Source organism: Aotus nancymaae, unplaced genomic scaffold (genome assembly GCF_030222135.1).
Source record: "Aotus nancymaae isolate 86718 unplaced genomic scaffold, 86718_ANA_hifiasm-v0.15.2.pri h1tg000102l, whole genome shotgun sequence".
Classification (NCBI taxonomy): domain Eukaryota; kingdom Metazoa; phylum Chordata; class Mammalia; order Primates; family Aotidae; genus Aotus; species Aotus nancymaae.
In genome coordinates this window covers 2153996-2177248 of record NW_026988517.1, presented here as the reverse complement: position 1 = coordinate 2177248, position 23253 = coordinate 2153996, and the positions used below count along the sequence as shown (strand labels likewise).

Here is a 23253-nt window from a genome sequence, read left to right as displayed (position 1 = left end):
TATGCTTCTAATATCCAAATAACAATAATAATAATAAAGGATTAAAACACTTTTGAAGACAAAGACTCGTTTTGCTGGCAGAGATGAAATTTAGCTTGGAGCTTCTCTACTCAAGCAATGTAATTAAACTGAGAGAGGGAATCATTGAACTATGAAAAAATAAAAATCAGTATTGGGAGTTATATTTAGCTATGAGTTTGGTAAGATAATTCATATATTAGAGTCAAATGAATCAGAAACACTCATATGCAGATTCCTTGACTTCAAGAAAGTGGAACATAACTCTTCACTTTTAAGTGTGAGATGCTCATAGTAATTTTCTTCTAAGGCATACAATATATATGAAAGAGGAGTGAGAGGAGAGTAACTTTACAGTGATGAGACCTGAGAAACACTGCCTCAGCAGCCATGTAATCAAGGCCAACATCAACGAGGATAAGTCATGTTGACCGCGTGTTTCTACTCTTGATATATTGTGATGAAAACGGCATTTAACCTTTGTGGTCTTTCTCATAAAGATCCATAAACTCAGTTCAGTCATGAGAAAAAACATCAGTCCAATACCATTTGGGAAGTATACTACAAAAGAAACTGACCAGAACTCCTCAAAACAATCAAGATTATCAAAAGCAAAGAAAGTATGAAAGACTGTCACAATTAAGGGTAAACAAATGCAACATAAAAACTAAATGTAATGTGTTATCCTGGACAGGAGACTGGAAAAAAAAATAATGGGTTAAAACTAAGGTAATGTGGGCCACTGGCGGGCAGGGGCTTCTTCCCAGGAAGGAACTTGCTGGAGGGGCAGCCTGTCCTTCCCGTGGGACCCACCAGTGCCTCTCCACAGAGCAGTCCATCACCATCGTGCAGGGTCTGCAGGATGTGACGGTGATGGAGCCCGCCCCTGCCTGGTTTCAGTGTGAGACCTCCATCCCCTCAGTCCGGCCACCTAAGTGGCTCCTGGGGAAGATGGTGCTGCAGGATGGGGGAAATGTGGGCCTGGAGCAGGAGGGCACGGTGCACTGGCTGACACTGCGACGGACCTGCTCCACCATGACCAGGCCCATGCACTTCACCATCGGGAAGTCCCGCTCCTCTTCCCGCATGGTGGTCTCAGGTGAGCACTCTCACCCCGGCAGGTGGACGTGGGGCAGAGCCACAAGAGGACAAGGTTCAGGGCTGCTGGGAGGCCTGGATGGGGCTGTGGGCGGGTACAGGACAGGGCCATGGAGATGGCTCAGGGCAGTGAGTGGTCACAGTTCAGGGTCACGAATGGATGTTGCTCAGGGCCGCGGGAGGACACAGACCAGGGCCACGGGGGACACAGCTCAGGCCGGGGGAAGATAGTTCACGGAACGGTGGACGCAGCTGTTGGAAATAGATGCTTGGTGCCGAAAAGAAAAATCAGCTCTGAGACAAAAGGATCTTTCAGAAACGCAGTTTTTATTTTCTGGACTGCAGGAAGGGTATCCTCACTAGCCATCATGCCACGAAAGTATAGTGAACAAAGGAAAACACACACATTTATCCCTTACACATTTGGGTTGGTCCTTATTGCTGTGTCTGATCTCCGTTGGCTGGAGGCAGACCTCACCATCTAAACTAAAACCCAATTGGGTAACAACTTGAAACTTTCTAAACAGGTAAAAGCAATGGAGAGCTGGGACCTGCCTGTGAGCACGTCCAGCATGGATATCTTACTTAAAGTACAAGGACATAGAATGTGCTACATGCCTGTAAGCAGGGCATGTCTAACAGCTACATAGGATAGGGCTTAACAGAGTTATTAACACACTTATGATTTAACAGAAAGAAAACTTTAAAAAGGAACTTTTCTACTTCCCACAGTGGCTCAGGGCCAGGGGAGGACTCAGTTCAGGGTCATAGGCAAGTAGGTTCAGGGCTTGGCAGGCAGGGCAGGGTGATTTGTTCCTGTGGCCCCGTGGCCCAGCCTGTCCCCACTCCCTACAGACGTTCCTGTAGTTTTTGCACAGCCATTGGAGCCCAAGATGGGCTGAGCTGCAGTCCGTGGTCCTGTCCTGTGACTTCCAGCTGCCCCCTAAGACTGTGCAGTGGTACAAGGATGACACACCCCTGTCTCCCTCTGAGAAGTTCAAGATGAGCCTGGAGGGTCAGATGGCTGAGCTGCACATCCTCCGGCTGGTGCCTGCCAAGACTGGTGTCTACTGGTGCCAGGCGGGCAGTGCCTACCGCAGCACTGAGGTCACTGTGGAAGGTGGGGCATGAGGGGCACGGGGCCACCGAGAGGGTTTGGGGAGGGGTTGCCCAGTGATGTGGGCACTGAGGCCCGCTGTGTCCTTGCAGTGCAGGAGGTGGCAGTGACAGAGCCGCTGCAGGATGTGGAGGCCATAGAGGAGGGCCGGGCCAGCTTCTCCTGTCCCATGAGGATGAGGAGGTTGAGTGGTGGCTCAACGGGATGCCCCTGTACAACGACAGCTTCCATGAGATCTCCCACGAGGGCCGGCGCCACAGCCTGGTGCTGAAGAACGTCCGGAGGGCCGATGCAGGCACAGTGCATGCCTCCTCCCGCAAAGTGTCCACCTCTGCCCGCCTGGAGGTCTGAGGTGAGCCATCCCACGAGCCTGCAGGGGCCCCCACTAGGGATGGGATGGCGCTGGGCTCCCCTCACCCTCCCACCCCTCCTGCAGCAAAGCCAGTCGTGTTCCTGAAGGCGCTGGATGACCTGTCCTCTGAGGAGCAAGGCACCCTGTCCCTGGAGTATGAGGTCTCTGACGCTGAGGCCCATGTGGTGTGGTGCAAAGATGGCGTGCAGCTTTGCAACAAGTATGACTTCCTGCACACGGTAGGCACTTGGGGGCCTGTGGTGCACGACCTGAGCCCTGAGGACTCTGGCCTGTACACCTCCCAAAGCACACAGCTAATAAGAGACGGGGTTGGAGTTCAAATAGATTTTAACCTCTATTTAACCTCAAAGTCAGAGCTGTTCACACCCCAGAGGGCTGCACCTGCAAAGAGCCCAACGGTGGGCACAGGTAACCCCTTCAGCTTGCAGCAGACTCTGGACACAACTTGCCTTATTCCTTCTCCCCTGCCTCCCCCTGCCTCCTCACCCTGGCTCTGGACCCCAGACTGAAGCTCATGCAGACTCACCAGCATCAGAAGTCAGCAGGCTGGGCGATGGCTCTGGAGGCACCCCAGGTGCAGGGGCCTCCTTGCTGATGTCATCTCCACCCTCCGGGGCCTCTGCTCTACAAGGTTGATCTCCACTCCTATGCCTAGCATGGCAAACATCTCCTGGAAGCACGTTACCACCTGGCAGGCCTCGGTAAGTACCTAAAAACGGATGCGGATGAAATGCTCGTCTTTGTGGTATGTCTGCCGGTCTGCAGGCTCCTCTGGCTCTGCAGGGCCCTCATCTGCACTCAGGAAGAGCTCCTCACCTGAAACCTCGGCCGAGCTCTTGGTGCGGAAGAGCCGGTGCAGCCGCCGGGCAGCCCGGCAGAAGGTATTGTCCAGCTCACCCCCAGAGGAGCTCTCGGCCTCACTCTCTGTCCCACTGACCACCACGCAGGCACTGTGGGCTACCTGGCCAAACTTGTTGCTCACCTGGCAGGTGTAGTGGCCAGCATCAGCACGGCCTAGGCCAGTAATCAGCAGAGAGCAGGTACCATCCCTAAGCTGGTCGATGTGATGGTGCCGCCCATCAGTCAGCTCCACGCCGTCCTTCAGCCAGCGGGCTCGCACATCTGCCTTGCTGGCCACGACACACTCCAGCCGCAGGGCATCCCCCACCTGTGCCTCAGTGTCCCCAGATGTGTGGGAGAACATGGGCCCTTCCTGCTGCTTCATCTCTTGCCAAACCTTGTAGCCCTTAAAGGTGGCCTGGATCTTCACAGCTGCCTTGTCCACTGAGGGATCACCCAGGTCTTTGGTGCTCAGGTCTCCCAGTGGTGGGCGCACAGCAGCCAGTGGTTCCTGCTGCTCCTGTAGCTTCGCAGAGGGGGCTGCTGGGGCCCCGACCTGTGGGCACAGAGCCTGATGTCATGAATAGGGAAACTGAGGCCAGAAACAGGGCAGGACTAGCACAGGACACATGGCGGGGACAGCTCCAGGTCTCGCTCCAGTATGCCCTTTTTCCTCCTACCAACTGGACCCACACTAGCTTCGACTGACATAGATGTCCGACAGCACCACCCAAAAGGCAAACCCACTTCCTGGAAATCACTTTACACAGTCACCCAGACGGGGATGAACAGGGTTGTGAAGATCACCATGAAGAGGCCAGTGCCAACTCTTCAGGCAAAAATTTTAACAGTCAGGTGGGTATATGGCTGGGTGGGTGCTGGGTGGATGGAGAGATACACCGATGAACGGAGGGTTGAATGGGAGAACAGGTGTGTGCATGGATGGGTGGGTAGGTGGCTGGCGGATGAGTGAATGGTTAGACAGATGGTGGTATGGGTGGATGGGTGGGTAAACGGGCTGGCAGATAAACAGACAAGCAGGTGAACAAGTACAGGAATAGATCATGGACGAATAGCGGATGGATAATAAACAGCAGATGAATGGAGTTGCATGGTTGTATGGGTGGGTAAACAGGCTGACAGATAAATCAATAAACAGGTGAACAGGCACAGGAGTGGCACATGGAGAGCAGATGGATGGATGAATGGAAGTATGCTGGGTGGATACATGAATGGATAGTGGGTAGACAGATGCAAGTCAGAGAGAACGATGCATGAATAGATGAAAAGAAGGAAGGATGGATGCATACAAGGATGGACAAGTGGAAGGACGGTAGATGGATGATGAATGGATACATGCATGGATGAACACATGGAAGGATGATGGACAGATGATGAATGGACAGACAGTAGGACGATGAATACATGATGGACGGATGAGTACATAGATGGCAGATGGGTGGATGGATGACTAGATGGAAGGAAGAATGTGTGCATGGACAGATAGATGGTGAATGGATAGATGGAAGAAAGGAAAGATGAACATATGGATGAACAGATGGCAGGTGAATGAATAGATGAAAGTAAAGGGAGATGGACACATAAATAGATGGGTGGACGAAAGGAAAAAAGAATGAATGCATGAATGGATGAATGAATAAAAGGAAGAATGGAAACATAAATGGATAAATGAAAGGAAAAATAGATGCATGGATTGAAGGATGGATGGTGGATGGACAGAAGAGAATAAATGCATGCATTGATGGATGGCTCATGTATGGGTGGATGGAAGGATGGATGGATGATTAATAGATGAAAGGAAGAAAAGACAGAAGCATGAATGGATTGGTGGCAGATGGATGGATGAATGGATGGATGGATGGTAGATGGATAATGAATAAACAGATGAAAGGAAAGAAAGACAAATGTATGATTGGATGGATGTAGAAGGATGGAAGGATGGGCAGATGAATGCATGAATGGATGGATGGCAGATGGATGGATTCACAGAATGAATATGGATGGGTGGATGGAAGGATGGATGGATGCAGAAATAAGTGGATGAATGGTAGGTGGATGGATGGATGACGAATAGATGAAAGGAAGCAAAGACAGAAGCATGAATGGATCGGTGGTGGACGGGTGGATGGAAGGATGGATGAATGGATGGATGATGGTAGACAGACGATGAATAAACAGATGAAAGGAAAGAAGAACAGATGTATGAATGGATGGATGGTAGAAGGAGGAAAGGATGGAAAGATGGATGCATGAACGGATGGATGGCAGACGGATGAATGGAAGGATGCATAGATGGATGAATGGTAGATGGTGGGTGGAAGGAAGAATGGATGGATGCACAGATAGGTGAATGAATGGTAGATGGATGCACGAACGGATGGATGGTGGATGGACAGATGCATGGATGGGTACATGGAAGGAAGGAAGGAAAGATGGATAAATGGGTGCATGGATAGATGGATGAATGGTAGATGGATGCATGAATGGATGGATGGCAGATGGATGAATGGATGAATGGCAGATGGATGAAGGGAAAGATGGATGGATGGATGAATGGATTGATATATGGATGGATGGTGGATGGACAGATGCATGGATGGGTACATGGAAGGAAGGAAGGAAAGATGGATAAATGGGTGCATGGATAGATGGATGAATGGTAGATGGATGCATGAATGGATGGATGGCAGATGGATGAATGGAAGGATGAATGGATGGATGAATGAATGGATTGACACGTGGATGGATGGTGGACAGATGCATGGATGGGTACATGGAAAGAAGGAAGGAAAGATGGATAAATAGGTGCATGGATAGATGGATGAATGGTAGATGAGTGGATGAATAGAAGAAAAAATGATAGATGAACAGATGCATATATGGGTGGATGAATTGTGGATGGATGAATAGCGCATGCATGGATGGATGGATGGAGGGATGGAATGATGGTGAAGGTCTCAGACCTCTCCTTGCAGGCCAAGTTGGGGTGCTCACCTTGCTGACCAGTGGTGATGTGCCTGGCCTCCCAGCCTTCCTGAGGTAGGTGACCAGGGAAGGGGTGCCTGCCTGGGACTCATCATCAGAGCTGGTGTGTGAGAGGTCAGCTTCTCCGGTGCGTGCCAGCTCATCGGCCATGGAGTAGCCTTTGGAGAAGTCAGGTGCCACCTCCTCTGCCTCCTGTGGCAGGCGCTGCGAGTGACCATCCTCCTCAGGCAGCTCACTGATGGAGTCCAGCGTGGGCTCACGGCTCATGCGACGCTTTCGAGCCAGGGCCTCCCACAGCAGGTGCAGGTCGCCCTCCTGAGCTGCCTCGGGAGGCAGGCTGGGCTGCGGGTGGGCCTCATCCACAGAGGCTGGGCTCAGCACCACTGAGGAAGGCAGGAGACGGGTCAGTGGGCTAGGACACAGCTAACACCCCAGACCCACCTCAGCTGCTAATCAGTATGTGGCTGGGCTGTGGCCTTGCTAGGCCTCTCTCCCCACCTGGCACTGGCTACTTCAGATGGCACAATCTTTGCAAATCTCGGAGTCCCTGAGCCTCAGCTCTCCCACTTGGAGTGGGGCCTCAGTCTACCTCCCTGTACAGGACATGTGATGCCCGGAACAGAAAAGGACTCTGCAAAGGCAAATTGGGCTGACTTGAGCCCTTCTGACCCTGCTTCTGGGATTAGAGCGCCTAGATTCATGGGAGTGCTGGCTGCCAGGCAGCGGGGCCCAGGCTCAGAGTGCAGGGGATGGCCCTCAGAGTGTGGGGTGGCTTGGAGCACCGGGAGTTGCAGGGAGTTCAGAATACAGGGGATGTTTGTGTACAGGGCCCAGAAGCTTAAAGGGACCAGAATAGGAAAACCAAGCGTTGCACCAGCCAGGATCTGCTCAGGGACAGGCAGGCTGTCCTCGGCAGTCAAGGCTCTGCACGTGGGGTTTGCCGCATCTCCCTACTGAGCCTTGGCCTCTCCCATGTGGCGGGGTCCTCAAAAGGACCCTCAGCCCTTCCCTGAGAGAGCCTGTGAGAAGGCGGGCAAAGCTGCACCCCCACCCAGAGCTCCCCACCCTGGAACTGGGAGGACAGGGCCAATGCACCCTGGAAGGTGGCAGCCTCGGGGCAGGTAGAGCCCTGGGCCAGACCACAGTGGTGCTCACCCTCGTCTTCTGCCGTGAAGCCCTTGATCACCAGCATCTGTCACCGACCCTGGGAGACGACTTTGAAGCGCCCGCTGGGTTGGATGCGCTCCGTCCCTTTGTGCCAGAAGACCTTGCCAGCTTCAGCGGCCACCTCAAGCTCCAGACAGACATCCTCACCAACTGCCACCTGCCGGCTCTTGAGAGTTGAGGGCTGGGGAGGCACAGGCTTTGGTGGCTCTGCTGGGAACAGCGTCCATGGAGGAGGACAGGCCCCATCAGCAAAGATGCACCCAGAGCGCAGGCCCCACCCCGAGGCCCCCCTCCCTCCTCCAGCTTGTGGAGGCTGTGAACTCCCAGGTCCCAGCGCAGCAACTCACCAAGCAGCACAGTCTGGCACAGGTGCATTGGCTCCCCGGCGCCCGCAGGGCCCATGGCTGCCACACAGAAGCGTAGGTCTCCCCGGGGGCAAGGCCATCCACCACACACTCGGGTCCAGGTACCAGATCTTGGCAGAGCCGCCACTGGCCTGTGGCCCCCTCCTTCACCTCCATGCGGTAGCCATAGAGACCACCGCCTCCATCGCTCGTGGGAGCCACCCAAGACAGTGTCACAGCGCGGCCACTGCGAGCCACCACCTCAGCATCCTCTGGGGGCTCAGGGAGGCCTGGGGGAAAGGGGGACCGGTCAGGGGGCGGCTCCCTGTTGGCATGAACAGCCCCTCTGGAGGCCATTGAGCTCTGTAGTACCTGCAGGTGGTTGCACCCTGAGGCTCCGTGCTGCTGTGCCAGTGGCCGACCTGTCTCAGGGAGTGCAGGCTGCTGCCCAGGCCCCGTGGCGGCACACCTGCATATCACATGGAGACTATGCCCGGAGACATCCAGAGTGGAGAGCCCCCAGCAGTCTCTGGGGCCAGAGCACCTCCTACCTCCGGTCTGCCCAGAGCTGGGCTCAGATGTGCATTGGGGGTGGGGGACAGTGAGGAGATGGGGCAGGATGAGGGAACCTTGGCCTCAGGAACCCACAGGGTGGTGGGCTCATGCATGCTTATGCCTGGCCAAGCACAGCCTCCCAAACTCCCACGGTCAGGCCCCTATCTGCAGGCAGCCAACCAGAGGGTGTGGAGTGGGCGGATGCTGCAGAACCCAGCCTGGGACTCCCCCAGACTGACCTGCAAGGGAGGGAGCAGGGAGCTCGCCCACCACCCACCCAGCACAGTGAGCCACGCAGAGGTCACGGCGTTGCAGCAAGCGAAGGTGACCTCCCCGGCATGGTGGGGCTGGGCGTCGTGCAGCAGCAGGGCGCGGTGACTGCCATCGGCGGTGACCGTCCAGTCGGCATCGTCTGGCTGCACCACCACACCACTGATGTACCAGGACACCTCTCCCACCGGCACCGCCTCGCTGAGCATGCAGGTGAAACAGGCCTGCTTGCCGGCCGGGACCGCCGCGTCCTTCGGCGGCTCCAGAATCTCCAGGCGCCAGCCTACAGCTGGGCAGGGGAAGGGGTGTGAGGGCGAGGACCTGAGCAGGGGGCCGGTGCCTGGGCTTCAGAGCCTCGCCTCCTCACACCTGCGTGGGTGGGAGGGGTCCAGGAGACCGAAGCTCCCTACCGGCGGTCCCACGACACCCTCTGGCGAGGGCAGCCCAGCCTTCCGTGGGGACACCCCTGCTTGGCCCTCAGCCCTGCCACATCCTTCCTGCCTTCAACCCAGCCTCCCATGGGTCCCAGAGACCACCAACACGTCCCCTCCAAACTCCGGGGTGCCTCTGATCTCGACGCAGGACGCACGCACCGTGCCACCCCTCCTGGGCCCTGGGCCCGGGGCTCCTACCTGTAAGGTTTGTTCTTGCCGAGTTTAAAATCAAGAAATTTAGGCCAGCACAGAAAGATCCAATGCGAAGGCTTTATTCAGGCTCCCGGGTGAGGTTCTGCGTCCTGCGCCGAGGCCAGAGAAGTCGCACCGACTCCTCTCAGCCGTGGGGTTTTATAGGGAGTGGAGGCGTTTGATTGGTTGTGCCCAAGGTGAGTGGGGCCCGAATGGGACAAAATGGGAGGCGGGGAGTGGAGCCCGGAGGGGACAAAATGGGAGGCGGGGAGTGGAGCCCGGAGGGGACAAAATGGGAGGCGGGGAGTGGGGCCTGGAGGGGACAAAATGGTCTTTGGTAGGTACTGGTGGGGCTTTTTTCTGGGCTCCCGGTGAGAGGGGTTGTGTCCGAGCTCCCGGCGAGGGTAGGGGTTGTGTCCGAGCTCCCAGAGAGGGAAGGGGGGGTGTCCGAGCTCCCGGGGAGGGAAAGGGGTTGTGTCCGATAAGAGGGAGGAGGTTGTGTCAGAGCTCCCGGTGAGGGAGGGGGTGTGTCCAAGTTCCCAGCGACGGAAGGGGGTGTGTCCGAGCTCCCGGAGAGCGACGGGGTGTGTCTGAGTTGCCTGCGGGAGAGGGGGTTGTGTCCGAGTTCCCTGCGAGGGAAGCGGGGGTGTCCGAGCTTCCTGCGAGGGAAGGGGGTTGTGTCCGAGTTCCCGGAGAGGGTGGGGGTTGTGTCCGAGCTCCCGGCGAGGGAAGGGGGCTGTGTCCGAGTTCCCGGTGAGAAAAGGGGTGTGTCCAAGCTCCCGGCGAGGGAAGGGGTTGTGTCCGAGTTCCCGGCGATGGAAGGGGGTGTGTCCGAGCTCCCAGCGAGGGAAGGGGGTGTGTCTGAGCTCCCGGAGAGGGACTGGGGTGTGTCCGAGATCCCGGCGAGGGAAGTGGGGGGTGTCTGAGCTCCCCGCGAGGGCAGGGGGTGTGTCCGAACTCCCGGCGAGGGAGGGGGTGGTGTGCGTCCGTGCTTCCAGCGAGGCAACAGGCCTTATACTACCCACTGCGGAGCAGGTGGTTCCGGGCCTCAGGTGGAAGGGGCCAACCCCTGGTGAACCCTGCCCCTCGTGTCCCTCCCCACAGCCCCAGGGCCTCCACCCCTGACACCCCTCTGCAGCCGCAGCCCCCAGCCCCAGCCCTCTGCAGCCCTGCCCGCCCACCGCAGCCTCTAGTGGGAGGCATCCGGCCTACCCCGCACCGGCACAGCGCGGTCATCTCGGACTGTGAGGAACGCAGAGGTCAACATGTCCCCGGCCCGGAAGGTCATCCGGCAGCTGTCCTGGGGCCGCAAGTTTTTGAGAAGCAGCAGGTGGCACAGGCCATTCTCGAAGTAGACCACCTCGGCATTCTCTGAGGTGCGCACAGTTCCGTCATCCAGCAGCCAGGTGTGGGTGGCCACCTCGGACTGGAACAGCCGGCACTCAAACAGCGCCTCACTGCCCTCCAGCACCTCCATGTTTTCCAGCCCCTGCACCACCGTGTTCTTGGCTGCGGGGAGAGGGAGTCTCAGACCAGTCTGCACTTCCAGGGTCCCCACGTCCCCGGGGAGAGCCCTGAAAACTACAAAACGCGAAACAAAATGCCCCTCCACAGAGGCTGCGTGGCGGGGGGCACTCACTTGGAAAATTGCCAGCCCCAAGACAACATCACTTTTGGAAGTCTTAGATTTCTGCCCCCGACCCGCAGACAGCGCCAATGGGTAGGATATTCTGGTGCCCAGGAAGCTGGGCATCCACAGGCAGAGTGACCGGTGTGGATGGGCACTGCCCACCTGTGACTTTCAGCTGGGCCTCGGAGCTACACATGCCCACGTGGAAGCTGACAGTTCCAGGAGGAGCCCAGCCATCTTGCCAGACCTCAATGACAGGGGCTCATCACCTCCCCAACACACCCGCCTGGTGGAAGACCTTCCCAAATGGAGTGGGAAGCATCCCCATCCTGGTACAAGCAGGTCCCGGGGGCCCCGCTTTGTGCAGGGTGAGCAGGTGGAGTGTGCCCTGCTCCACAGCGATGTCGTTCATCTCGTTGGCCTGCAGGGGCACACCTCCTAAAGCCCAGCGGGCTTCCTGGCCTGAGGCTCTGGACAGCTGGCACTGGAAGCTGGCATCCTGGCCTTCGCTGAGCTGCATGTCCTGCAGGGGCTCCAGGATGCTGGACACAGGGGAGGCATGGGTGTCAGCCTCAGCATCTGAGGTACCCCTTCAATCAGCAGAGTCTCATCATCCTAGGGGATCCATCCCTGGGTATCTTCCCCAAATGCACAAAGATAAGCACATGGGGGCCTGTTCTCAGCTCCCCACTCCAGCTGCAGGCAGAGTCTGCTCTGATGGACGGTGGATGGGTGAATGGATCAATGGAGGAATGAATGGATGGATAATAGGTGGATGGATGGATGGCTGATCAATGGATAAATAGAAGGATTGTGGATGGATTGATGGATTGGAGGCATGAAAGATGGACAGTAAATGGGTGGATGGATGGGTGAATGGATAAATGGATGGATGAAAGGATGGATGACAGGTGGGTAAATGGGACCCGGGTGAGAACTAGAGGAGATGGTGCAGATGACTGATGGCTGAGAGTGGGCTACGGTTTGCAGTGGCCCCAGTTTGCTGCAGCCCCGGTTTACAGTGACCCCGGTTTGCAGTGGCCCCCACGAGGGCCAAGACCCAAACTCCAACACTGTCAACGTATGGGAAGCCCACGCCCACCTACCCCACCAGCCTGGCTCAGCCCACTCTCCTCTGACATCCTGGGGCCACCCTGAAGTGCCAGCTCACAGGTCTACCTCCCTGCCAGGCCCCCAGGCTTCAAAGGCAGGGACCTTTGCTGTCTGTCTCCATCCCCAGTGCAGTCACTGGAGGGGCCTGCCTGCGGCTACCTCTGATAGTGAGCTGGGCGGAGGAAGCGGGGCCACCCATGTGGAAGGAGACAGTGCTGGTGTCCTCAGGTGTCACGCCCTTCAGCCACGGGGTTTGGATGCGGCCATCCCACACGGCCACCTCTGTCACCTCTGTGACAGAGGTGTGGGGCTTTGCAGTGGCAGGCCCTGCAGGCACCACTGCACGTCTGTGGCTCCAGCCCAGGACACCTCACAGCTGAACTGGACATCCTCGTTGGCTGGCACCTCTGCATCAACCAGCCCCCTCTCAATGGTCACCTCAGGCTCTGAGGGGTGAGGCAAGAGGGTCCCCTTTACCAGCCAAGTAAAAGAGCCCAGGCCAAGCTCCCACGCCTCCTCCTCCAGGAAGCCTTCCTGGGCACCCTCACACTCCTGTGCCACAGCACATCTGTCCCACATGGTTTCCATCCCCCGATGTGCTCACAAGCACAGATCCCGCCATGACAGCTCTTCGGGGACAGAACCTGGGCGGGGGGTGTAGGCCAAGAGGCAGTTGTATCTGAGGAATCCTTGGGAAGGGGTTGTGGGCTGTCCACTCGCATACCGCAGCCCCACTCTGGCTAGCACAGCAGGGAGGCAAGGCTTGCGGGAGAAACAGGAGCGGTCAGCAGGACACCCACACACCAGCCGCGGGTGGACTTGAGGGGCTACAGGCTGTTTCCCTGCAGCCCAGCTTCTCTCAGAGAGCCCCGACAGGGACACTGGGAGGTGTGGGAGTGAGGAGGAAGACAGCATGAGAGAAGGGCTCAGGTGCACCCAGAAGGTCACCATGAGGGGTGGATGGCAGGGAGTGACTCACCCTCTCCTCCGGGAGGCCCCAAGGCTCACCTGTGACCCTGAGGGAGGCAGCGGTTTTCTGGCCACCTGTCACACAGGCATACTCGCCCGTGTCCTTAGACTCCAGTTGGTGGATCAACAGCTCCCGAGTGGCCCCCTGGCTCCTCATGTCATACTTGGGACCCGCCTGCAGCTCCACGCCCTCCTTGAGCCATTGCACTGTGCCCCCCCACCCCCCCCCCCCCGCTCTGCTTCGCTCAGCTGACAGCACAGCTGGACTACGGCACCCGTCTGCTGCTCCAGGCTCTGCAGCCAGGTCTTGAACTTGGGCCTGGGGACTGGGGGAAATGCAGGAAGGCACACTTAGCGCCCCTGGCCACTGACCAAGGGTGAAGGGCTGTGGGAGGCAGGGCTGGCGAGCAGCTCACCATGGACAGAGAGGCTGGCTGTGCTCTGCGTGTGGCCCGTGTCGCACGTGTAGTCACCCGTGTCCTCCTGCTCCTCACCGCATACCAGCAACTCTGCAGTGACCCCGTCCTGCACCATCCAGTACTTGGCACAAGGGAAGAGCTGCAGGGAGCCCTTGCGCCACTCCACACTGGCACCCGCCCGGTTCAGCTTGCAATGCAGGTGTGCCATGTCTCCCTCGTCCACCTCCTGGGGCTGCAGCTCTCGCAGGAACCACACAGGTGCCGCTGCGGGGGAGGAACAGGGCGTGAGGGCAGGTCCCTGAAGGGCTATAAGGGGGAACGCACAGCGAGCATGATACAGGGCAGGGTGGGGAAGGGAACTGCAGAGAGCGGCTATTGGGAAGGAGCAGGGCCTTGGGCTGGGTCCGACCCCCACCTTGTGGAGCCATCTCCTCAATTGGGACCCCCAGGTGGAAAGGCAGCCCCAAGGGTCAGCCTGGAACACTGGAACTACACTAGATCCTGGGCCAGGCCAGCCTGGAAGCCCACCTGTGACGGTGAGGGTGGTGCTGGTGCTCTGGGAGCCGCAGGTGCAGGTGTACTTGCCAGTGTCTTCACAAAGCAGGTCCTGTAACACCACCTCCACCATGCAGCCCTGAAGCCGTGGCTCCCAGTGCCCGTTGGCCCGCAGCTCCAGGCCACCCTTGCTCCAGACCACTGTAGCAGCGGGCGCAGATAGCTCACACTGCAGGCTGGCTCTGGAGCCCTCCTCCACCTGCAGACTCTGCAGCGGTTCCTGGAACATGGGGTGTGGGGCTGCAGCAGGCAGGAGGCAGGGGGCAGGGGGCAGGGTCAGCTCCAGATCTGCACCAGGCATCGCTCTCCAGGTCAGCAGATGAGGGCCTGGGCTCCCCCCAGCTCCCTGGCCTGGCTTCACAGGCGGTGCTGCCTCAGATGGCAGTGGGGACCACTGGTCTGCGATTCGGGAGTGAGGAGGCAGAGCAGTGGGAAAGCAGGGAGGGGCAAGATCTGCCCAGGGCTTAGGAGGCTGGCCTCTCACCCAGGACCCCACCCACAACCCTGCAGGGCCACAGCCCCCAGGACCCAGGGCAGGGGTGTGTACTCCTCCCTGGTACACAGGTGGAAGCTGGCTGGAGAGCTGCTGGGTGAGGCCCTGTGCCCCAGACCTGAGGGCAGAGCTGAGTCCCCCAGATCCCAGGCCGATGCCAGGGCCTGGGGATATAGGTTCCGTCTTCCCTCCCCGGGCACAGATATATATTCAGATTGCAGAGTGGGGCCGTGGCCCCCAGACTCCAGGGCAGGGACCAGGTCACCTTAGGCCCTCAGGTGCCGTGGGGACTGTTTGCCCCACAAGGCTACACAGAACCAGGGCCAGCATGCAGGGCCCAGGGCTCTAGGTCCAGCCTCCCCTTGCTAGGCACCAGAGGCCTCCCTCCAAGGACATGAGACCCTGTGGCTGAGACTGCTGGGCTCAAATGAAGGCTGGCAGAAAGTTGATTGATTAGGGGGTGATGGGAGGCAGGGGGAAGGCAACAAGGCAGGAATTCCTTCCCTACCACGATGGCTGGTACCCAAGGTCATGTGGCTGGAGCTCAGTACAGACACCAGGGCACAGGATAACATTGGGACCCATGAGTAGAGGGGACAGAGGAAACCGCAGGAGGCAGAGGAAACAAGCACCTGCAAGGAGGTGTGTGGTGCCTGCAACTGCACACGGAGGAGGCCACATACCCACATCAGTCCACGCAGCCACGTGAGGTCATTACCCTTGGCAGTGAGCATGGCTGATGTCCTGTCTGCCCGCACACACACGAGTACTCCCCAGTGTCTGCCACAGACAGGCCACGAATCTGCAGCTCACACTTGGTCCCGTCCCACCTCAGGCTGTATCTGTCCCCATCTTTGAGGGTCTCAGACCCCTTCCTCTACTCCACGGGGGCCGCCTCGCTCAGCTCACACCGCAGCATGGCTGTGGCCCCTTCCGTGGCCTCCTTGTTCCTCAGTTTCTCAATGAACTGAGCAGGCAGAGCTGCAGGAGGGTCAGACAGACCCAGAGAACACACCGTCTTTGCTCCCCTGTGTTGGAGGAGGCGGCATCACTGGGCCACATGGGCAGGGTGGACAGAGACACTGACCTGTCACTGTGAGGGTGGCAGAAGTCGTCTGGTCTCCGAAGGAGCATGAGTGCGGCCCGCTGTCCTGCGGCCGCAGGTCCCAGACCACCAGCTCCAGCACAGCACCCTCCTGGCTTAGTCTGTATTTGTCACCTGGCCTCAGGATGCTGTCCCCACAGCGCGACTCCACGGGTGCGGCCACAGATGACAGCATGCAGCACAGTGTGGCAGCACCACCCTCCAGCACCTCCAGGTCCTTCAGGGCCTCCCGGAACCGCATCGGCTGGGCTGCGGACAGGCAGGGGCTCAGCTCACCCTCCCTGCCCTGAAGTCCACGAGGGGTCCCCAGTAGGGGGTGGAGAGCTGGGGACATTGGCTGCAGGGTGCTGGCAGGCCCACCTCCCCCTTCTCCTGTGGGGCATGTGGCAGGGACCTCAGGACTTCTGGAAAGGGTCAGCTCTGAAGGTGAGGGGTAGAAAGGGTGAATCAAGCGGGAAAACAGACAGGCAGGTGTCAGGGACCTGTGCCCCCCAAATTCACAGGTGGAAGCCCTAGCCCAAACCTCCGACTGTGGCTGTGACAAGGGAAATAAGGTCAAATGAGGTCACGGTGGGCCCTAAGCCACTGTGGCTGCACCTCCTAAAAAGGGAGATTAGGGCTGGGTGCGATGGTTCATGCTTGTAATCCCAGCACTTTGGAAGGCTGAGGTGGGCGGATCACCTGAGGACAGGAGTTTGACACCAGCCTGCCCAACATGGAGAAACCCTGTCTCTACTAAAAATACAAAAAATATTAGCCGAGCCTGGTGGCACATGCCTGTAATCCCAGCTACTCAGGAGGCTGAGGCAGGAGAATCACTTAAACCTGGGAGGCAGAGGTTGCAGTGAACCGAGATCATGCCATTACACTCCAGCCTGGGCAACAAGAGCAAAACTCTGACTCAAAAATAAAAAGGGAGGTGGGCACACAGGCGTGCAGAGGGATGGCCCTTCAGGAATGCGGAGGTTCTGCAGGGCAACCCCTGCGGGTGGCAGAGGCTAGGGCAGGAGCCAAGCAGGGTGGACCAGGTGCCAGGAAACACCAGAAAGCACATGGGGACCGGGGGCACCCCACACGGGATGCATGGGAGTCTGGGTCCTCCCGCCTTGGGCTCCCTGTGAGTGCACATGCCCTGCCCTGAAGCTGGTGCTGCCTGACAAGAGAGCTGCAGGTGCCTGGCCCGTGGCTGGCCTTCGGGCAGCTGGGGCTCACCATGCACCCTGATGATGGAGCTCCTGTTGGCACCCTCAGCCTCACACTTGTAGCATCCACTGTCCTGCAGGGTTGCCCCGGTGATGAGCAGCTGGGCCCAGTGGCCCTCGTGGCTCAGCTGGCACTGGGTGGACAGCTGCAGGGTCTTCCCGTCCTTCGTCCAGTGCACTGGGATGTCACGGGTGCTGGTCTCACATGGCAGGGTCAAGTCCTCACCCTCTGTGACCGTGGCATCTGTGAGCCCCTGGGAGAAGATGCTTGGCTTCTCTGGGGGGCAGAGAGAGAAGCAGGAGCATGTGGCATGCTGTCACACTGCCACTGCAGGGGCCGATGGAGAAACCCTGGCTCTCGCTGCAGACCGGACAACAGCCTGGCTTGGCACCCACCAGTCACCCTCACACTGGGGCCATGCAACAGGCTGTGCAGAGAGCAGGGCAGGCTCTGCACAATCACCCCATCATCTCCTCACCACAGTGAGGGGGCTCCTGCCCTGCGGGGGAATGCAGCCTGGCCCGAGCCACACCAAGCACAGTTCTGCAAACCACGCAGATGAATTCATTCTGAAGGAGCCCAATTCAGCCTTCCAAACTCCCCTGCCCCACAGAAAGCCAATGGGGCCTTCTCTGTGAGCCCAGGGACAACAGGCACTGGCTGAGCTATGTCCGCCTCTCCACCTGGCTGCAGCCCTGAGTGACATGGGCAATGTGGGCATGCAACCCACCAGTGACCCTGAAGGCAGCTGAGGCCTGCTGGTCACCCGCCTCAAAGTAGATGGAGCTGGAGTCCTTAAGTGCCGGCTGCCACAGCGTCAGCACATGGTAGCCCCTGGGCTGGGCCTCGATCTCATTGAGTTCATTCGTATGCAGGGGTGTCTTGTCCAGGAACCAGTACACAGGCTTGTAGTTGGCAGGGGAGATCTGGCAACGGAAGGTGGCCGAGGAGCCCTCCTGCACATCCACGTCCTCCATGTCCTCGATGACGTGCACCCACCGGCCTGCAAAGGCACAGACTGCTCAGGGGCCCCACACCATCCAGGACCATCTCAGCCAACGGGGCTCCCCAGGACAGACGCTCCCCAGGATAGAGCAAGGTGGCTGTGTTTTAACAAGTTTGCAGGGATGGAACTCCAAAAACGGTAAGTGGGTCAGAGCTGAACAGTCCAAAGATAGTTGTTTGAGGGCCACTCGGAGCCCCGAGCCTACCTCTCTGCACCTTGGGAGTCCTTCTACAAGGCTTGCTGGGTGAGTCCACAGCCTGCTGAGAACCACGCCAGTGCAGTCCTGCCCTCTTTCCAAGCTGTGCTCCCAGAAGCAGCTGGCTCCCAAACCTGCTAATGCCCGCTGTGTGTGTCATTACAATTGTGCCATGAAATTAACTCTCCTAGTAACAGATGAAACAGGAGTGTGAAAAAAAATATGCCAGGTGCGATGGCTCACACCTATAATCCCAGCACTTTGGAGGCTGAGGCAGGCGGATCATGAGGTCAGGAGTTTGAGACCATCCTGGCCAACATGGTGAAACCCCATCTCTACTAAAAATACAAAAAAATTAGCCAGGCATGGTGGCATGTGCCTATAATCCTAGCTACTCAGGAGGCTGAGACAGGAGAATTGCTTGAACCCAGGAGGCTGAGGTTGCAGTGAGCAGAAGGCTTGCCATTGCACTCCAGCCTGGGCGAAAGAGGAAGACTCTGTCTCAAAAAAAAATAAAGCTACAGTTGTGTTGAAATTTAAATCAAATGATTGGAAGATGGAAAATATGAATTCCTAGAAATGAGGCTTTTTGGCTGTTGAATTAGGAATAGTAAGAGACAACCGTTTATGAATATCAAGACGGGTCCTGCATTCAGATTCCTTCTGTGTACACAGTGCCCCCCAGGCATGACTCCACAGAAGCCGACCCTGCCCGGGTGACACGCATGGACAAAAGCTCTCATCAGTGGATGGCACAAACGGAAGCGGCTTGGTCTCCCTGACCAGGCCAGCCCACATCCTCATATGTTAAACATTTCTTTTTTTTTTTTAAGATGGAATCTCACTCTGTTGCTCAGGCTGGAGTGCAGTGGTGCAATCTCGGCTCACTGCAACTGCCGCCTCCTGGGTTCACACAATTCTCCTGCCTCAGCCTCCCAAGTAGCTGAGACTACAGGTGTGCGCCACCACAGCTGGCTATTTTTTGTATTTTTAGTACAGATGGGGTTTCACCATGTTGGCCAGGCTGGTCTTGAACTCCTGACCTTGCGATCCACTCACCTCGGCCTCTCAAATTGCTGGGATTACAGGCGTGAGCCACCGCACCCAGTCATATTAAACTTTTGTTATCTTATGACTCTCACTTTTGATGGCTTTTTTTTTTCTCAAGACAGACTCTATACTGTCACCCAGACTGGAATGCCGTGGTGCAATCTCAGCTCACTGCAACTGCCGCCTCCTGGGTTCACACAATTCTCCTGCCTCAGCCTCCTGAGTAGCTGGGATTAGAGGGGCATACCAACACACTCAACTAATTTTTTGTATTTTTAGTAGAGATGGATGGGGTTCACTATATTGGCCAGATGGTCTCAAACTCCTAACCTCATGATCTCCCCACCTTGGCCTCCCAAAGTGCTGGGATTACAGACATGAGCCACTGCACCCAGCCACTTTTGATAACTTTTAAAAACATTAACTATGGGTACCAAGTTGAGATCATGGTGCTCTACTGTGGTAACAGAATGCTTTCACCAGGGTCACCAAATCCACTGCACAGGAAAAGTCAGTGACGATTCCTGGTTTGCATTACTTCTGATGATCAAGGCTGGGGCCTTTCACATACAGGACCCTGTGAATGCTCTGTGCTCAGACCTCAGTAGGGACCTCCTGCAAATTCAGGTCTGGACACCAGCCCAAGACTCCAGAGCCAAGTGGAGTTTGTGGTGCCAGGGCTGGGCTTCACCTGCCCTGATGCCAATGTGCCCCACGACCTTGCCCTGGCCATGGACCCACTAAAACTTCAGTTTTCTTATCTACAGCATGGAGAGAAGGACAGTTCTCACTCTGCCTGCCACTCAACCACAGAGGCAAACAGTAAGATCAAAAAGCCACCTGCTAGGATCTCAGTGTCACCCTGGACACTCATGTTGAAACTTAATCCCAATGTGGCAACATAAAGAGTGGGGCTTTTAAGAAGAAATTGGGTGAGCGGGCTCTGCCCTCAGGAATGGATTAATCCATCCATGGATCAATGGCTTAACGGGTTAAAGCACTGTCACGGGAGTGGTGGCTTTACAAGAAGATAGAGAGAGGCCCGAGCTGGCACCCTCAGCCCCCTCCCCATGGGATGCCATGTGCCACCTCCTGGGGACTCTGCAGAGAGTCCCTGAAGCAAGAGGACCCTCACCAGATGTGGCCCTTGACCTTGGACTTCCCAGTCTCCAGAGATGTAAGAAGTAAATTACTTTCCTTTATAAATGACCCAGTTCAGGTATTCTGTTATAAGCAACAAGAGAAAGACTAAGATGCCAGTGTAACTCTCAATGACAACACTAATGGCCATCAGTTCTTCCCTGGGGTCACCTGAGGTTGCCTGGCATGGCCGAGTCAGGCTGTCCCTCTGGGACAAGGGTGACAGGCTGTATGTGCAGATACACGCAGAGCTCACACATGGGCCAGGCACCCGCGCGCATGAGAGAAACACACAGTGACCGAATAAACACACGCGGAAGTGAGGGCTGGCAGCTCATTCACAGCCATGCTGGAGCCTCAGCGGCCACCCAGGGAGAAACACACAGTGACCGAATAAACACACACGGAAGTGAGAGCTGGCAGCTTATTCACAGCCATGCTGGAGCCTCGGTGGTCACCCAGGGAGCACCCCACTACCCTCGTGATGGGAAACCAAAGCTGGGCCTGTCCACCGCCAAGTCTCCAGTGCCATTCAAAGCCTGGGCCACACACACTCGGCCACCTCACCTTGCAACAGGAACCGGGCCTGGGTCTGGGCATGGCTGATGTCGCAGGTGTAGGTGTCGCTGTCTGCCTTCTCCAGGGTGCGGATGGTGAGCCACAGGGTCAGGCCTTTCTGGCTGAGCTGGTGCTTCCCTGAGGCCCCAGGCTCCGCGGGGCCCTTGCGCCAGTTCACGGTGGCTGTGGGGTGCTCCATCTTGCATGTGAACACAGCTGTGCCTTTCTCCTCCACCTGCAGGTCGGCCAGCCTCTCTGTGAGGCGGTTTGCTTTTTCTGGACAGGGAGATGGAAGCAGAATAGGTGCTGCATGAGGCCCACGCAGACCCCATACTGGCCCCGTTATCATCCAGGCCTGGCTGCAGAAGTGCTGGGACCTGGGCGAGCCCTTCCAGCTGGGACAGAGGAGCTTGGGCTCCAGGGTGGCCCCCTGCCCTGCCAGGGGAGCGAGGCTGCTCCAGGGCCATGCGTGGGGCTCCTGCGGCATTTACCTTCCACGCGGAGTCTGGCTGTGCTCTTGGAAGCCTCCACCTCACATGCATACTCGCCCACGTCCTTGAGCAAGACTCCATGGACAGCCAGTGTGGCCATCGTGCCCTCACAGACCACATCATACTTCTGGCTCTTTTGGATGGCCTTCCCATCCTTCAGCCAGTGCGTGGGGGTGCCTGCCCATGACAGCTCACAGAGCAGCTCCATGTCCTCCCCTGGCACCACCCACTGGTCTTCCAGGGGCTTCATGATGGCCACCGGCCTCTCTGAAGGGAGCAGGGATAGCCGCCCTTGAGGCCCAGCCAGGGCCATGGTGCCAGCCACAGCCCCAGGCACAGACCCAGCCAAAACCTCCCACCTCCGCCAAGACCAGGACTGGGGCAAGGATGAGCGTTTGGGAACACTCGCTCTCTGGTGACTAAGACAACAGAACCTGCGACCCTCAAACTCTGGCACCTCCACCTTCAGGAGCCTCAGAGTCCTGGAAGGCCAGTGTCCCCACTGTCACCAGCATGGGACTGGGAGGCAGGAAGATCAACCACCACAGAATTTTATCCATTGGCATCTTTCAGGCCGATGACTCAGTGTGGCCGTGGTCGGCATCCCAGGAGTGAGCCCCGCCCGCTGAGCTGCACCAACTGTGCGCGTCAGGGGCGCGAACTCAAGCGCTGGCGGTGACATCAGCGGAGCCCATGACTGGGGCCTCGGGCTGGGCCAGTGCTGCCAGACTGACCCCGTGAGCCCCAGCTCTGGGGAGCTACTGAGCACTCAGGGCACTTGGACCACAGATTGGACCAGAATCCAGGCCTTCATCAGAGCTCAGAGTGTGGCCCCGCTGCCACCTCAGAGCTGCCCCCAGCACCTGGCAGGTGCCTCAGGCCCCAAGGCTTCCAGAAGGGGAGCTGGGCCACAGCGGGGGGAGGCAGGCCCCAAAAGCACCCCCAGCGGCTTCTGGAGCCAGGGAGCCCAGCTCCTGGACAACTGGGGACAGGCCCAGGCTCCCCACCCCCCAGCCCGGGTGACAAACCCCCATCCGGCAGGCCCTGCCCACCTTTGACAATGAGTGAGGCCTTGGAGGTGAGGCCCCGCACAGAGAAGACCACCTCCCCGGCATCACTTGGCGCGGCCTCCCGGACCACCAGCACGTATTTTTGGCCCTGCCGTGTGGCCTCGAAGCAGCTAGAGCTGCCCACCTTCTTTCCGCTGACTATCCACATGGCCGGGTCGCTGGCGCTCTCATGAGCTGCAGCTTTCCCCCTCCAGCACCTCCTTTGTCTTCAGCCTCTTGGTGATGCCCACGTGCAGATCTGAGGGCCATGGGAGAGACTGTCAGTCCAGCCAAGAGGATGGCACTGCCCTTGGCCAGACCTAGGGAGGGCCAGACCCTGGGAGAGATCAGAGCTCACAGAGACCAGACCCCAGGAGGAGCCGGATCCCCCCAGTCCTTTATAGGGACCAGACCCTGGGAGAGGCCAGGCCCCGAGGGGGAGGGTGGGACACTGCCTCAGCCAATGAGCAGATGCCTCTCTGCAGGAGCTGGCTGCACCCTGGCATCTGTGTAACCAACAGCTCTGAGCTCCAATCAGGGTGGCAGGGAGAGGGAGGACCCGCGGTGGCCACAGGGAGGAGAGGAGGTGCCGGACCCTGAACAAGGGGCTGCCAGGCAGGCTGGACCCAGCTCCAGGACAAACTCACCAGCCTCCTGCCCCTTCCCCATTTCATTACAAGACTGTCAGGGACCAGTCAGCAGGCCTGTTATGCCACCTGTCACCCACACCAGGATGCCACTGGGACTGGGATGGGGACTCCCAGTAATGGAGCCAGGACAGTGGGCACACACGGGGGCCAGGTAGCTGCCCTGCAGTTGAGGGACCTGCCCCTGAGAAGTAGGCAGGCTCCAGGGCACATGC

At 57.9% G+C, this 23253-nt stretch overlaps 1 protein-coding gene and 1 pseudogene across 1 annotated transcript; both read right to left on the bottom strand.

Annotated features, from left to right (window-relative positions):
• Nucleotides 1-2369: 2369 nt before the first annotated feature.
• LOC135272019 (obscurin-like) lies at nt 2370-9308 on the bottom strand (annotated as a pseudogene).
• Nucleotides 9309-9497: 189 nt separating this feature from the next.
• LOC135272018 (obscurin-like) lies at nt 9498-23060 on the bottom strand. The gene is given in 20 exon segments (XM_064370138.1): nt 9498-10438; nt 10627-10923; nt 11207-11291; nt 11403-11599; nt 12317-12464; nt 12467-12603; nt 13166-13355; nt 13358-13452; nt 13543-13809; nt 14074-14340; nt 14601-14698; nt 15475-15574; nt 15681-15947; nt 16911-17177; nt 17632-17919; nt 20861-21127; nt 21343-21609; nt 22395-22585; nt 22587-22650; nt 23039-23060. Coding segments are annotated over 20 exon segments (4455 nt in total).
• Between the last annotated feature and the right edge of the window lie 193 nt (nt 23061-23253).